This window comes from Carassius auratus, chromosome 41 (genome assembly GCF_003368295.1).
Source record: "Carassius auratus strain Wakin chromosome 41, ASM336829v1, whole genome shotgun sequence".
Classification (NCBI taxonomy): Eukaryota; Metazoa; Chordata; class Actinopteri; order Cypriniformes; family Cyprinidae; genus Carassius; species Carassius auratus.
The window spans coordinates 4506258-4521930 of NC_039283.1; the positions used below are offsets into that span (position 1 = coordinate 4506258).

The 15673-nt window shown below is 37.1% G+C and overlaps 1 protein-coding gene across 4 annotated transcripts in view; it reads left to right on the forward strand.

Annotated features, from left to right (window-relative positions):
• invs (inversin) overlaps positions 1-15663 on the forward strand; it is a 36292-nt gene extending 20629 nt beyond the window's left edge. For 2 of the 4 annotated variants that reach the window (XM_026228481.1, XM_026228483.1), the window contains 16 exons: positions 110-276; positions 1818-1991; positions 2223-2381; positions 4924-5091; positions 5176-5356; positions 5475-5584; positions 6242-6413; positions 6621-6776; positions 9194-9423; positions 9546-9652; positions 10164-10373; positions 11288-11517; positions 12158-12845; positions 13200-13402; positions 14396-14503; positions 14583-15663. In XM_026228481.1, coding sequence (XP_026084266.1) covers positions 110-276; positions 1818-1991; positions 2223-2381; positions 4924-5091; positions 5176-5356; positions 5475-5584; positions 6242-6413; positions 6621-6776; positions 9194-9423; positions 9546-9652; positions 10164-10373; positions 11288-11517; positions 12158-12845; positions 13200-13402; positions 14396-14503; positions 14583-14701 — 3182 coding nt within the window. In that variant the 3' untranslated portion in view covers positions 14702-15663. The remainder of the gene's footprint in view (positions 1-109; positions 277-1817; positions 1992-2222; positions 2382-4923; positions 5092-5175; positions 5357-5474; positions 5585-6241; positions 6414-6620; positions 6777-9193; positions 9424-9545; positions 9653-10163; positions 10374-11287; positions 11518-12157; positions 12846-13199; positions 13403-14395; positions 14504-14582) is intronic. The other 2 variants (XM_026228482.1, XM_026228484.1) reach the window with 2 other exon arrangements.
• The last annotated feature ends 10 nt before the right edge of the window (positions 15664-15673 follow it).

Genomic DNA, 15673 nt, shown 5'->3' on the forward strand with positions numbered 1-15673 from the left:
TCATGAATATACTGTAAATATTCAATATATCACTCACTCATATTTCCTTTTATATTAAAGAGAGATTTCAGGATAGGGTTATGTATGTGTGTGTCCTTTGTGTCTGCAGCTGAGTCTCGTCTGCGGGACAGTGAGGATCAGTTCGGCCGGACTCCTCTGATGTATTGTGTGCTGGCCGACCGCTTGGACTGTGCAGAGGTGCTGCTAAAGGCTGGCGCAGCCGTCAACAACACTGACCACAGTCAGAGGACCGCACTGCACCTCGCAGCACAGAAGGTGACACACACACACACACACACACACAGCTGTCTGTCTCTGAGCTGACCCTTATTCTGATCAGTCACTCACTAAGGGTTGGTGTTGTTAGGGTTTACTGCCCTCTAGTGTTTGTGGTGTTGACACATTTCTCCCAAAGATTTGAATATGAGAGCGCTTGTGTGTGTGTGTGTGTGTGTGTGTAACGTTATTTTGACTTAATAAACTGGACAGTTTGAATGAGACAAGAGAAGAGGATTGGAAAGCAGAGCACAGTGGAGAGGAAAGGAGAAGAGTGTGAGAAGAGGAAGACAGGGAGGAACGGAATTGATGGGCAACACTCTGACATCTAGATCAATAAGAGCTGTAGCTCAGGGATTAACACTCTAATTGGGCTGGGAATAGAGACTGAGAACCCTGACACACACACACACACACACACACATGAGGGCTCTCCCAGAATGTTTTACACGGGAGCTAAGGAGGCCTGGGAGGATACTTGATGAGAGGGGAGGGCTGCTCACACTCAGACACATTTCAGACCCTTTAGATGGATAAACAGCCGTCTCTACTCCAAAATCATGGCCCATAAAATAACGTCCCCGGGTGACACAAAGCACTTTCTTCATCACTTTATTTCATTGTTTTGCTGTCTTTGGATACTTTTATAGTTTTAGTCAAATGCAGATGAAGTATAGATAATTGGTCAGTTTATTGGAAAGTAGTGACAGATGTTTTTTCTGTGTGGTGATGTACAGTACATCCAGGTTAAACAGATTTTTGGTTGGATGGAGGCAGATCTGAATGCAAGCTTCAATTTGAATTTAAGATAGGGGCAGGGCACAAAATGTGACCCTGGACCACAAAACTAGTCTTAAGTGTCATTTTCTAAATCCATATGAAAGCTGAATAAATAAGCTTTCCATTGATGTATGGTTTGTTAGGAAAGGACAGTATATGGTCGATACAATTATTTGAAAATCTGGAATCGGAGGTTCCGAAAAAAATCTAAATAAAGAGAAAATCACCTTTGAAGTTATCCAGATAATCCTTAGCAATGCATATTACTAATCAAAAGTTAATTTTGATATATTTACAGTAGGAAATGTACTTCATGGAGCATGATGGATTTACTGAATATCCTAATGATTTTTGGCATAGAAGAAAAATATATCATTTTGACCCAAACAATGTATTTTTGGCTATTGCTACAAATAAACCCCAGTGGCTTATGACTGGTATTGTGGTCCAGGGTCACAAATAATTATACATCAACAGAGAGAAGTCTGTTTTACTGGAAGACTGAGATTACTTTTTAATAAAAATTTGTGATGTCTAAAATATTTCTAAAATGAAAATAAGATCAATAATATGCATTTAGGGAATGGATACTAAATAGAGAAAATTTTCATGTAATGTTTTTTTTTTAGGTCAGGATTAAATTTTTTTAATCTATTAGTCTGTGATCCTCCAGTCCTTACAAACAGACAAAAATAGTTAAAATTTGTTGTTGAATATGTTTTTTTTTTTTTTTTTGCATGTACCCTAATCATGCTTTTCAGGGCAACGTGCGCTTCATGAAACTTTTACTGTCGCGCCACGCCGATTGGCGGTTAAAGGATCTGGAAGAAATGACTCCATTACACCTGGCAACGCGACATTCGAGCTCCAAACCTCTGTCTCTGCTCCTCAAGCACATGGCACCTGGTGAGGTGGACACACAGGACAGGAATAAGGTACCAAACGTGGACACACACACTACACATTCTCACATATCCGTCAGCTTGTCTGTAGATGGCTTGGGTGGGGATCAGGGGTGAATGTGAGGTTAGGTGCTGTGTGTGTGTGTGTGTGTGTTTGTGGGTGTATATATGTTGTAAAGCAGCAGGGGGACTCTGCACCCTCTGATGTTGCTCTGAAGGATCTGAGCTCTGTTTAAATTGTCTAATAAAAGATATTTTTTTCAGAGCTGCTGCAAGAGCTTGCCAGGCGCCTACAAGGCTCAGGGTCTCGTCGCAGTGTTAACCTTATGTGTGTGTGAAGTGACAATCACACACTCGCTGCATGCCAAAGATGTCTTCCATCGCAGAGAGAAGACAGACCAACTCAATTTCACAACAAAGACAGTATGCATGGACAATAAGCCTGTTTCAACATTTAAAAAAGTAACAATAATGTAAATAAAATTGCAGAAACAAAGTCGCATTTGTAAGGAGTAGTCACAATTATGAGAAACAAAGTCACAATTGTTTAAAATAAAGTTGCAATCATGGAAAAAGTTACATTTTTGCTAAAGTTTGCAATTGTGTGATATTAAGTTCCAGTTACAAGAAATAAGGTGGCACATTTGCAACATTTATAACTGCATCAAAAATACAGTAAAAACATTGATCTAGTGAAATGTTATTACAGTTTACAATAACTTTTTCCTGTTAATATGTTGTCAAATATAATTTATTCCTGTGATGGAAAAGCTGAATCTCTCAGCAGCCATTATTCCAGTCTTCAGTGTCTCTAATTGGCTGACCTTATTATCAATGTTGAAACATTGCTTGCTTAGTATTTTTGTGGAAACCAAGATAGGACAGGTTTTATTTTTTATAATATTCTAAACGTCTTTGAAAGAGATTTATAATGGTCGCCACGGCTGTTGTACTTTACTGTAATAGTGGAAATATTACTTTATGAGCTATAATACAAGTAATAATAATAGCTATAGTGCTATAGTTAGTATTAGTAAACGCAGAAGCTTTACAGTAGATAAGTTGAAAGCAAAAGGAGAGTCTGGAGAGATGTATGTGGGCCCCGTGCTTTCTTGGGAAATACTGCTATCAACTGCTCCAGATTACCAGACCACATGCAGCTTTATTCACTTTGGCTCCAATTAATGTAAACATTCACCGCAGTTTACTTTCCGGTGATCTACGCACATACAGCGACTCTTTAGATACGCTGTCATTCCACAGACAAACTGCTACCAGGGTTATTAAGGCTTCTGTTTTAAATCATTATTCTTTGTGAGTGTATGGTTGTGATTACGCTAACATGAGTGTCTCTGTGTGTGTGTGTGCGCGCACACTGTGGTTGTATCAGTGCTTCCATTGAGTCACATAAGGGAGTTATGTTTGCAGGCCTTTGTCCGTCTGTTGGTTTTGCAATGATTTGATAAGCAGAATCGTGATTTCTCATGATGAGGCTTGTTTTGTGGCCAGATGCAGAAATAGATCATGTAGTGAGTCTTCCACATTGGTTGCTTGTGCGTTTTATGGCTGGGGGAACTTGAGTGAAGGATGAAGAGAATCCTGTTGGATTTCGGAATCAAACTGCAGAGCAGACGGTTTTTTTGTGGTGAAGCTGGCTGAGCAAGATGTTTAGCTGGTAAACCTTGTTAAAAGCTGGAGACCAGAATATATTTACATGGAATAATTAAGCAGACTCTTCAACTAAAGTGACTCAGAAATGAGCAAAAGCTCAAGCAATTTATTAGACAGAAGCCAAAAATGTTAGCATTACTGGCAAGGATGGATTTTGGCCAGGAGTCTTGAGCTGAGCGAACCAAAGTAGTGACACACAGAAAAAAAAGCCATTGGAAATCTGCAGCTGATATAGATAGATAGACAAACACTGATTTTATGTGTTCGGCTGAGATTGCAAACCTACATCAATTCTAGTTTTCTTAGGCTTGCAAATTATAAAACTAGAATTATGAGAAAGTTGTGTGTAGAGATATATTATATGAGAAATTGTGTAACCTAATTTTAAGTTGAATATAAAATTGTAAGCATTTAATTTGAAATTAATTTACATTATCAGTTTTATCTTGAAGTTGTATATATTGTTTTAAATGTTTTTAAATCTTACATTTTATTTGATAATGCATAAAGTTTTAATTATTTTAAATGTAAAATTTTAATTTTACGTTTCATTTTTACTCAAAATATTTTTATTTTATTTTTATGTTTCATTTAAAGATGTATACATTTAAGTTTAAATTCATTACATTGTGGGTTTGAACTTTTTTCAACTTAAGTAGTAATTTAAAAAATATCTATATATTTTATATTTTAATTTAAAGTTATAAAGTTTATAAAGATTGAAAATTTATTTTGTTAAAGTTTAAATTACATGTAAATAAAAAAAATATTTACAATACTTGTGAGTTATTGTTCTAAAATGTATTTAAATGGGATTTTTTTTTTTTTTTCACAAATTCAGATGTTTTATGTAGCAATTATGACGTTCTGGAAGACATTCTGGAAATATGCACTTGCTGAACTCCCTACCATTCTACATATTTACCTTAAAAATCAGCACAGAAAATGTGAAAAAAGGTTCTATTACTAGGCCTGGTGGTAATGTGCATTTTTTTTTGTTGCAGATTTTGTCCTTCTTAACCCGAGGGAGCTGGCTGACTAGTTTGATATAATGTGATGTGATAAAGAGTGAAGATCAAGATTATGATAAGAATCACTTCTTTATATGTGCTCTTGGAAGAGCTCCATAATGTTATTTTCTTGATTGCAGTTCGTTGACAGCCTGCTTGCTGTGATCATATTAAGACCAAATTAGCTTGAAGGCTGTGAAACAGCTTTGTAGCTTCAGTGTAACATGAGTGAATAAGAAAACTGTAAATGTAATCTTTGAAAGTGAATGTTGTTCGTTCTACAGCAGACAGCTCTGCACTGGAGTGCCTTCTACAATCACCCCGAGCATGTTAAGCTGCTGATCAAGCACGATTCAAACATCGGGATCCCAGACAGCGAGGGGAAGATCCCTCTACACTGGGCGGCACATAACAAACACCCCAATGCCACACGTACGGTACGCTGTATTCTGGTAAGTCCACACTTGTTACCTCACTATTACTCCTCACACATACAAATGTTACAATTACAGTATCAGTATTTGTGTATTTTGTAGGAAGCTGCTCCCACCGAGTCCCTGCTGAACTGGCAGGACTATGAGGGACGCACCCCTCTGCACTTTGCAGTGGCTGATGGGAATGAGGCAGTGGTTGAAGTGCTGACATCATACGAGGGCTGCAGTGTGACAGCCTATGATAACCTGTTCAGGACACCACTGCACTGGGCGGCACTGCTGGGTACAGATGTTTTTTACTCATACAGTTGTATAGTTTGAATGTTTAAATAAATGATTTTGAACTGAAATCATTTGCCGAAAGTGTAGATGTTAACACTGGTTTGTATGTGTCTGTGTAGGTCATGCTAAGATCGTACACCTTCTGTTGGAGAGAAACAAGTCTGGGATGATCCCATCAGACAGTCAGGGAGCAACACCTCTGCACTATGGAGCTCAGAGCAACTATGCTGTAAGACATTTCTGAGTGTGTCAAATTACATCTTGAATATTTGGACCCCAAATGTTTAGCTTTTCATTTATTTCTTTCATTTTGGCTGCATCAAAGTTTAAGAAAAAGCTTAAATGACAAAACTTCTGTTGAATCGTGGGTTGGTTCTATGGTTTCATTCATTTATATATCCAAACAAATATAGATGTGTTAATTAATTAATTAATATTAATTCATTCATTTATCTGTTCATTTATTTCTATACATAGAAATATGAATAAACTTACCAGATGATTGGGACTATTTTAGTTCATTTATTTATTGATTTATATATACACAAACAAACATATATTTTTGGTCGTTTGTTCATTCATTCAACCTTTTGGATAATTATTTATTGGGATTATTATTACCAGTAATTTATTTAAGTTATTTGTCTAATCATAATGTATATATGTATGTATGTACATATATATATTTATATAAATTACAATAAATAAACATATGGTTTTATTTATTTTTAGTAATTTAGACAATGTAGAGTTCTTTATATATATATATATATATATATATATATATATATATATATATATATATATATATATATATATATATATATATATATATTATATTTCTTATTGCTTTATTGAATTGTTTCTGGTGGTTTTGTCTATTAAGGACACAGTGGCAGTTTTTTTAAAACACCCCTCTGTGCGAGATGAGCCTGATCTGGAGGGACGAACAGCTTTCATGTGGGCTGCAGGGAAGGGCAGCGATGATGTCATCAAAACTATGCTGGATCTGAAAAAGGACCTGGACATAAACATGACTGACAAATATGGAGGGACAGGTGTGTGAGAGAGTTACACACACACACAGATAGTCATATTGAACACAATTATCCATTCCTGGCCTAAACTGGTTGGTTTCAGCTCAGATCAGTGATAATTGCATTTTCTGTTCAATCAAGCAATTAACAAGCCATATCCTATGAATGTACCCCCGTACAGCCATAACAAGAGTTGACAGTGTGTTTGTGTGCTTTGTGTGTGTGTAGCGCTTCATGCGGCTGCACTCTCAGGGCATGTGTCCACTGTGCGGTTGTTGCTCGAGCAGGGAGCCATGGTGGACCCGCTGGACGTAATGAAACACACACCTCTGTTCCGTGCATGTGAGATGGGCCATCGAGATGTCATTCTAACGCTCATCAAAGGTTTGTAAAAACACACATGACACTTTATCCTCCCCATTGGTGCTGGACAGAGAAATAATAAAAAAAATTATGAAAATAATTACATTTACAATAATTTATAAAATAAACAAATAAATTAATATAGTACATCATGTATTTAAATACACATAAAATACAAATATACTAGACTTTTTTTATATATATATTTTATATATATATTTTTGAATGTATCGTTTTTACTATACTTATTTTTTTTGGCTTGTTTTTGAAACTGTTATTTTATAATATTAAATGTGTAATTTTCCGAATGTATGTACGTTATGTAATTTTTTCTGACAAAATTTTCCAAGACTGTCAAAAATAGTTATTTGTAATGTCTACACACAGGCACGTGCACATACACAAACATATATATATATATATATATATATATATATATATATATATATATATATATATATATATATATGTATATGTGTGTGTGTGTGTGTGTGTGTATATATATATATATATATATATATACAGTATTGTTCAAAATAATAGCAGTACAATGTGACTAACCAGAATAATCAAGGTTTTTCGTATATTTTTTTATTGCTACGTGGCAAACAAGTTACCAGTAGGTTCAGTAGATTCTCAGAAAACAAATGAGACCCAGCATTCATGATATGCACGCTCTTAAGGCTGTGCAATTGGGCAATTAGTTGAATTAGTTGAAAGGGGTGTGTTCAAAAAAATAGCAGTGTGGCATTCAATCACTGAGGTCATCAATTTTGTGAAGAAACAGGTGTGAATCAGGTGGCCCCTATTTAAGGATGAAGCCAACACTTGTTGAACATGCATTTGAAAGCTGAGGAAAATGGGTCGTTCAAGACATTGTTCAGAAGAACAGCGTACTTTGATTAAAAAGTTGATTAGAGAGGGGAAAACCTATAAAGAGGTGCAAAAAATGATAGGCTGTTCAGCTAAAATGATCTCCAATGCCTTAAAATGGAGAGCAAAACCAGAGAGATGTGGAAGAAAACGGAAGACAACCATCAAAATGGATAGAAGAATAACCAGAATGGCAAAGGCTCAGCCAATGATCACCTCCAGGATGATCAAAGACAGTCTGGAGTTACCTGTAAGTACTGTGACAGTTAGAAGACGTCTGTGTGAAGCTAATCTATTTTCAAGAATCCCCCGCAAAGTCCCTCTGTTAAAAAAAAGGCATGTGCTGAAGAGGTTACAATTTGCCAAAGAACACATCAACTGGCCTAAAGAGAAATGGAGGAACATTTTGTGGACTGATGAGAGTAAAATTGTTCTTTTTGGGTCCAAGGGCCACAGGCAGTTTGTGAGACGACCCCCAAACTCTGAATTCAAGCCACAGTACACAGTGAAGACAGTGAAGCATGGAGGTGCAAGCATCATGATATGGGCATGTTTCTCCTACTATGGTGTTGGGCCTATTTATCGCATACCAGGGATCATGGATCAGTTTGCATATGTTAAAATACTTGAAGAGGTCATGTTGCCCTATGCTGAAGAGGACATGCCCTTGAAATGGTTGTTTCAACAAGACAATGACCCAAAACACACTAGTAAACGGGCAAAGTCTTGGTTCCAAACCAACAAAATTAATGTTATGGAGTGGCCAGCCCAATCTCCAGACCTTAATCCAATTGAGAACTTGTGGGGTGATATCAAAAATGCTGTTTCTGAAGCAAAACCAAGAAATGTGAATGAATTGTGGAATGTTGTTAAAGAATCATGGAGTGGAATAACAGCTGAGAGGTGCCACAAGTTGGTTGACTCCATGCCACACAGATGTCAAGCAGTTTTAAAAAACTGTGGTCATACAACTAAATATTAGTTTAGTGATTCACAGGATTGCTAAATCCCAGAAAAAAAAATGTTTGTACAAAATAGTTTTGAGTTTGTACAGTCAAAGGTAGACACTGCTATTTTTTTGAACACACCCCTTTCAACTAATTGCCCAATTGCACAGCCTTAAGAGCGTGCATATCATGAATGCTGGGTCTTGTTTGTTTTCTGACAATCTACTGAACCTACTGGTAACTTGTTTGCCACGTAGCAATAAAAAATATACTAAAAACCTTGATTATTCTGGTTAGTCACATTGTACTGCTATTATTTTGAACAATACTGTATATATATATATATAATTTATATTATTATTTTCTTTTATAAATTATTTGTTTAAAGTTGGTGTCATTTTTCACATTCATATTATGATTTTGTGTCTTTATGCCATGATGCACTGCTTTTGCAATGGTCATAAGTTATTTAAATATAAAATTCAAAGCAAAAAAATTCAATAATTTGCAAGTTTGTTGTAGCATAATGTTGGTGGCAAAATGCCAGTAGATTACTCTGTTTAAAGTACAACATGTTACAGAGTGCTCATGGTAAATCTGCATCTTTTACATGTTTAGGAGGGGCTCGTGTAGATCTGGTAGACATAGACGGTCACTCTGCTCTTCACTGGGCAGCTCTGGGTGGTAATGCGGAGGTGTGCGAGGTGTTGATGGAGAACGGGATCAGTCCTAACCTGCAGGACCACGCAGGACGAACTCCTCTCCAGTGTGCGGCATATGCTGGCTACATCAACTGCATGGCCTTGCTTATTCAGCATGACGCAGACCCCAATATCCAGGACAAGGAGGTATGATTGTAAAGCCCAAAACTAACACAGAGAACATGTACTGACCTGCTGGATATATGAAAAAGAGAAAGAATGAAGATGATAGCATGAGGTCTGACTTTTGAGTATGTTTATTTGTTAAGGGGAGAACCGCACTCCACTGGTCCTGTAATAACGGATATCTGGATGCTGTGAAGCTGCTCCTGGGGTGTGGAGCCTTTCCCAACCATATGGAGCACACCGAGGAGAGGTAATGAACATTCATGCATGTACATGGTTCTTGAGATGTGGCCCAGTGGTGGTTAAGGATCTGGAAGCAGGTTTGAATCTAAAAATGGTTAAAACATGTAACATGTAAACAACTTTTATTTTTCATATATATTATTAAAACATGTATGTACTGTATATACGGTTCAAAAGTAATTGTTTGAAAGAAATTAATATTTTTATTCAGCAAGGACGTATTGTATTAATCAAAAGTAAACAGTAAAGACATTTTTCTAAAATGTTACAAAAGATTTCTGATTCATCAAAGAGTCATGGAAAGGTTTTATTAGCGTTTTCAAAAAAAATCTTAAGCATGTTTTCAACATTGATAATAGCAGTAAATGTTTCATAGCACTATTTTACTCCAAGCAAATGCAAAATCTTACAGACCCCATAATTTAAATACATTTTAAAATAAAATTTGGGGTCCTTGGCATCAAAACATTTAAAAACCCCTGTGTTAAATGACTTTTGACTGTAATCACTTTGTCTAGGTACACTCCTCTAGACTATGCCCTGCTGGGAGAGCATCAAGAACTGACCCAGTTTCTATTGGAGCATGGAGCTCTATCTATCGCCGCCATCCAGGACATCGCCGCCTCGTCCATCCAGGCTCTCTACAAGGGCTACAAGGTCCGACGGGCGTTCAGAGAGCGCAAGAAGCTCCTCATGAGACACGAACAACTGCGCAAGGATGCTGCAAAGTAAGACTCTCGGAAACCCACACGTTCTGCCTCGAAGAGAAAGAAATAAGACAAATGGCGGGGTGCAAATATTCTCTCATCCACAATCCACTGCTGACTGATGTGGTTTGGCTGATCTGCAGAGCTGACACGGAATGTTTGCATGAATATAATGCCTGTTGTTTAATTATGTGTGTTTGCTCAGAAGCAGCTCATCTATCTGCCTGCCTGCCGAGGAATATGAGCATCAATTTCTTGCTGTCAATAATGGAAATAGATGAGACGATAGAGAGAGAGAGAGAAAGAGTGAGAGAGATTCACTCATCCTCCCTCCTCTTTTAATTGAGCAAAGTTCAGCTGCTCAACAGCTTGACATTTAGAGTCTGTCAGCTCTGAGGATGAATGAATACGCACATACACGGCTTCGAATATGTCTGCTTGCTCACATTAACATACATTCATTTCATTGCTTTTAAACTCGTTTGCATAGTCCGTCACTCTAATCCTGTCTTTTATCAGTTTAACACTCATCATCTACTCTTTCTTTTTTGTTTCCTGCTAGGTAAAGGTGTTTAAAACATCTAGTGTCTTTCACAAATGCTGCCCTTTTAAACTCAAGATATTGACCTGAACCAGATATTACTGTACCCACCAATAGTCAGAACAAAAAGATTATGAAACGTTTCTTATTATTATGAACGTTGCACATAGTTGTGCTGCTTCATATTTTTGTGGAAACCATGATGCATTTTTTTTTTTCAGGATCCTGTGATGAATAAAGTTCAGCATTTGAAATAGAAAACGTAACAATCTTAACATGCAGCAAGAGGCAAAAACATTAAATAAATGATCCAGTCATCATTAACAGGATGAATGTATGTGTGATGTAAATGAATTGTGGAAGTAAGTGTTGTGTGTGTTTTCTGTTTCTGAAGGAAGAGGGAGGAGGAGCGCAGACGTGAGGCTGAGCAGCAGCTCTCATTGGCTGAGGCCGGTCAGAAGAAGCTCGTCTCATTGGCTGAAGTCAGAGTGGAAAAACTGTCACTGGATGAAACGGAGCAGAGTGTTAAAGATCCAGCGGCGCTGAAGGGACACAAACACAGAAAATCCCCCAGTGCTCATAATATCCAATCACAGAGCAGGAGAGAAAAAAAACATAGAACAGGTGAGTTTATCAAATAGAAAGCAAGGAATAATTTACATAGCGTGACACTTCAGTGCCGTTAGACCTGGAGTGTGCATTAATTTGTCAATAAATTAATATAACATTTTATTACCAATTAGCTAATAATTATTTTCATCTTATGGCCTTTAAATATCCAATAATTTAAAACTATAATATTGCTATGAATAATACAATTTTTACTAAATAAATACTAAAATCATCAAGATTTTCTAAAGATTATTAACAGTGTTATTGCATTTTTAGAAAGATTATTAATTAAGTTTAAGATTATGCTTTTGTGAGCCCAAATATGATCATCTTCTTGTAAGAGATCTCCATCTTAAAATTTAAAAAGCAACTGTATATTTTCATGAATAAAGACCCAGTTTCTACCATGTATTATAAATATTTAAATTGTATTATAAATATGTGTAATATATTAATTGGAAACGATTTAGTAGGTTGCACATTTTATTTATTTAAATATTTTTTTATTATTAATTTATTGTAATCAGATTTATTAATTCATTTTTATCTTTTTGTGTAATTTTAATATTTTGTTTAATCTTATTTTTATATTTTATAAATACTATAATTTGTATACACACTTTTTACACCAGTTCTTTTGTTTCTCTGTCAGAGCGCAGAACGAGAGATGCTGAAACACCAGAGGCCTCTCTCTCTCTGGCAACCTCTGGTCTCACGGTGACCCCACTGAGCACCAGGAAGTGTTCAAGCACTGTAGAGGAGGAGTGTGTGATGGAAACTCACAGCCTAGACACATGCATATCCGTGGGATGTGGGTCCACATATGAGCGCCGATCCCCCGCTGGCTCAAGTCGACCAGGCAGTGCCAAACCGGTCATCTCAGGGGCCCGTGTTGCATCAGGCCACATAGAAACCACCACAACGCCCAAATCAGCAGCACATAACAGACCCAGGACTACAGGGGCCCATTTAAAACAAGCGGCCCTGGCTACACCACAATCCACAGAGCCACCGACAGACAGCATTTGTAGGTCAGCATCCATGGGGAACAAGCCAGCATCAGAGCACAAATCTAACATCTCCAACTCCACCTCTGTCACACGACAAAAAGAGAGACGAGCAGAAAGAGAGACGCACAGAGATAAGGATTCTAGATCAAGGACTGAGGGGGATAAACAGGCTGGCAGAGAGAAACAGAAATGTACAGGGAAGGAAAAAGACAAAGAGAGGTGGATGGGCAGAACAAGAAAAAAACAAGTTGACAAAGAGAAAGAAAAGAAGAGAGACAGCATACATAGTAAAAACCAAGCTGCCATTGTGATACAGAGAGCATGGAGGAGGTACTGATGTCTTTTTTTTCTTCTTTTTTTTTTTACTCAATTCATTACTGCCTGGCAGCTTTTTCATTGGTTTCAAGTATTTAAAAAGCATAAATATTAAATTTTTGTTTGAGAGTGTAAGTAGACCAACTTGATGGCGTGATTTACTCCCTGCGACTCTCTGATTGGTGGAATTTTCATCGGGTGTCGCAAACAGATGACATCAACAAAAGCATAAACCACTGATTAACAACCATAGAGCTCACTTCAGGGCTGTTTTTAAAACTTGTTTTTAAAACAAGTGGTTTGTTTGTTTGATTGTACATCTTTAATATGTTGTCGCAGGAAAGCTTAACATTTTGTTTTTCCATTCAGGTCTTGTATTCGGGGTCGTCTTCATAAATTACTGTGCAAGACAGGGAAAGGGGCGGAGTCTGCTGAAGTCACATCCCTGTTGATTCAGCTACTATGGGGGTGGCCTATCTCTTATGACCACACCCATCACAAAACTTCTGACGTTCAAGCTCCTCCCACCCGGAATGTAGGGAAAAAGAGCTCTGTGCTGCAAAATATATATGGTGAGTGATGTATTTCTAGAACTGTCTAGGAATATATATATATATATATATATATATATATTATACTAAGAATATACTGTATGATATACCAGGAATATATTCTTAAACATAATTTTATATATATATGCGTGTGTGTGTGTGTGTGTGTGTGTGTGTTTGTGTTTGTGTGTGCACACACACGTTTTTATGGCATATCAAATTAATGCAGCCTTGGTGAGCATGAGACTTCTTTCAACAACAAAAAAATGAATGACCAAATATTACCAATCCTAAAAATGTGAACTGTATCGTATATTTTATATATTTTTCCAAATATGATAAAAAATTTTTTTACTTAATCATACATCTGTTCGCTTGTACAAGTTATAGGATACCTTTCCTTAATTAGCCACATGATCTAAGTGTTTGATTCATGTCAGTAGCATAAGCGGCCAGAGTTCAATTAAAAAGTAAGGCAAGCATCACTTATAAGATTATTAGAGGGGTGTTATGTTTTTACGTGACGTTGTGACACAGACACCCCTCCGTCTTTCATATTAGCTGATAAGGTGGAGTTTCGGCCCAGTTAACGCAACTGACCTTCAGCAGACATGAACAGGTGATGATGGCTGAGCAGGCCAGAGACACTCTCGTTCTCAAACACACACACACATATATACACACGGACACTTGTTCCCCTCCCCGCTCCTCCCTGACAGTCACAACGCTTTGAAAAGTTCATTGCTGTCAGACGGAATGTCGAGCTGTCTCCTCTCGCTCACACACGCAGACCTCCCTCCCCTCGCCCTGTCCGCCCCTGCCAGATGGACACACGCTCACACACACCTGCACGCTTGATACCAAACTGTGTAAATCTTGTTATTTTAACAGCTCTAGTCTAGTATCAGTCGTGACGTTAACGTGGTAATATTGATCCATTCAAGTAAAAAAAATTAAAATAAATGTGCATGTGACCATGTCCAAACCAATAAAGTGCTGTTTTATTCAATTTAGGCAGCAGCACCCCGTCCAAAAGAGGGCCCTCTTTGCAGGCTGCAGTGCTTAAACCACAGAGCCAAAGTCAAGCGCTGCTGGATCTGTCACTTAAAACAAACAAACAGTGTGAGTACTTGGGTTCATAATCACCGCTCGAGTTCTTTTATGTTGTATGTGACATCTTTTTTGTGTGTGTTTTTCCCAGTGAGCGCCGTCGAGTGTGTGAGCTTGGTGGATACTTTAAGTCAGGCGAAGCAATACTCTTACCATCTAAGGCCATCCAGTGCTGGCAGTCAAAGCGGTCAGAACAGAACGAAGAACTGAAACACAAACATCCTTGGATTTCTAGGAATCAAATCTTTGCTTAAGCAATGCAGGGATGATGCACTTAAACTCATTTGATGTTTATAGAATCTATTGCATAAGGTACAGTAAACTCACGTGGTCCGTATTATTAAGCTTTTACATATGAAATCTGCCAGTGATTTTTATTGCATAAGGTTAGAGGTTAAAACCACAAACACAACAACTATATAAGATAACCTTTCATTCTGTCAGCAACAGGTCATATACCTGTCATAATGGTGACATAGGACTTGCACAAGACCACCTGCATGGGAGACCACCGTGTTAATACTCTTCAGTCGAGATGTCACAAGGCAGATCTAGACATTGTATTCTTATACTCTATCGCCACACCCCTATTTATTGAGCGGGTTGGATTATTAATGTTTTATCTATCACTATAAATCATTGTACTCTTTTTATTATTAATATATTATTTAGTAATTTATATGTTAAAAAGTGAAAGATTTTGCTGCCGATCTTTCCATAGTTGCAGGTACTGTTGCCGCACAGACTTTGTCTATAATACTTTTTTTAAATTAGTAAAACATACGCTAAGATTCAAAACTTTGGGGTGCAATATGTTTTTTTTTTTCAGGATCCTTAAAAAAATGTATTTGAAATATCAATCTTTTATAAATACAGATTTATTGTCAAGTATTAAAAGTATTAATTTCTTTAAAAAGAATCGTACCATTCCCAAATTTTAAACAGTAGTGAAAAAAAAAAATCAACAACCCTGTAACCGATTTGTTCCCATTTTTAAATTCAAGATTCCTTTAGAAACTTTAAAACAGCAGATGTCTGTGTTCCAGCTGCTTTGAGTAAATGCCGCATTATTTCACAGCACTTACATTTCTGTTGATTACCAGACAAAAACAATGTTATGGAAAAAAATCCCTCTCCAGGTCTGTATTAATAAATGTTTTTGAACAATGAAAGAGCGTTATC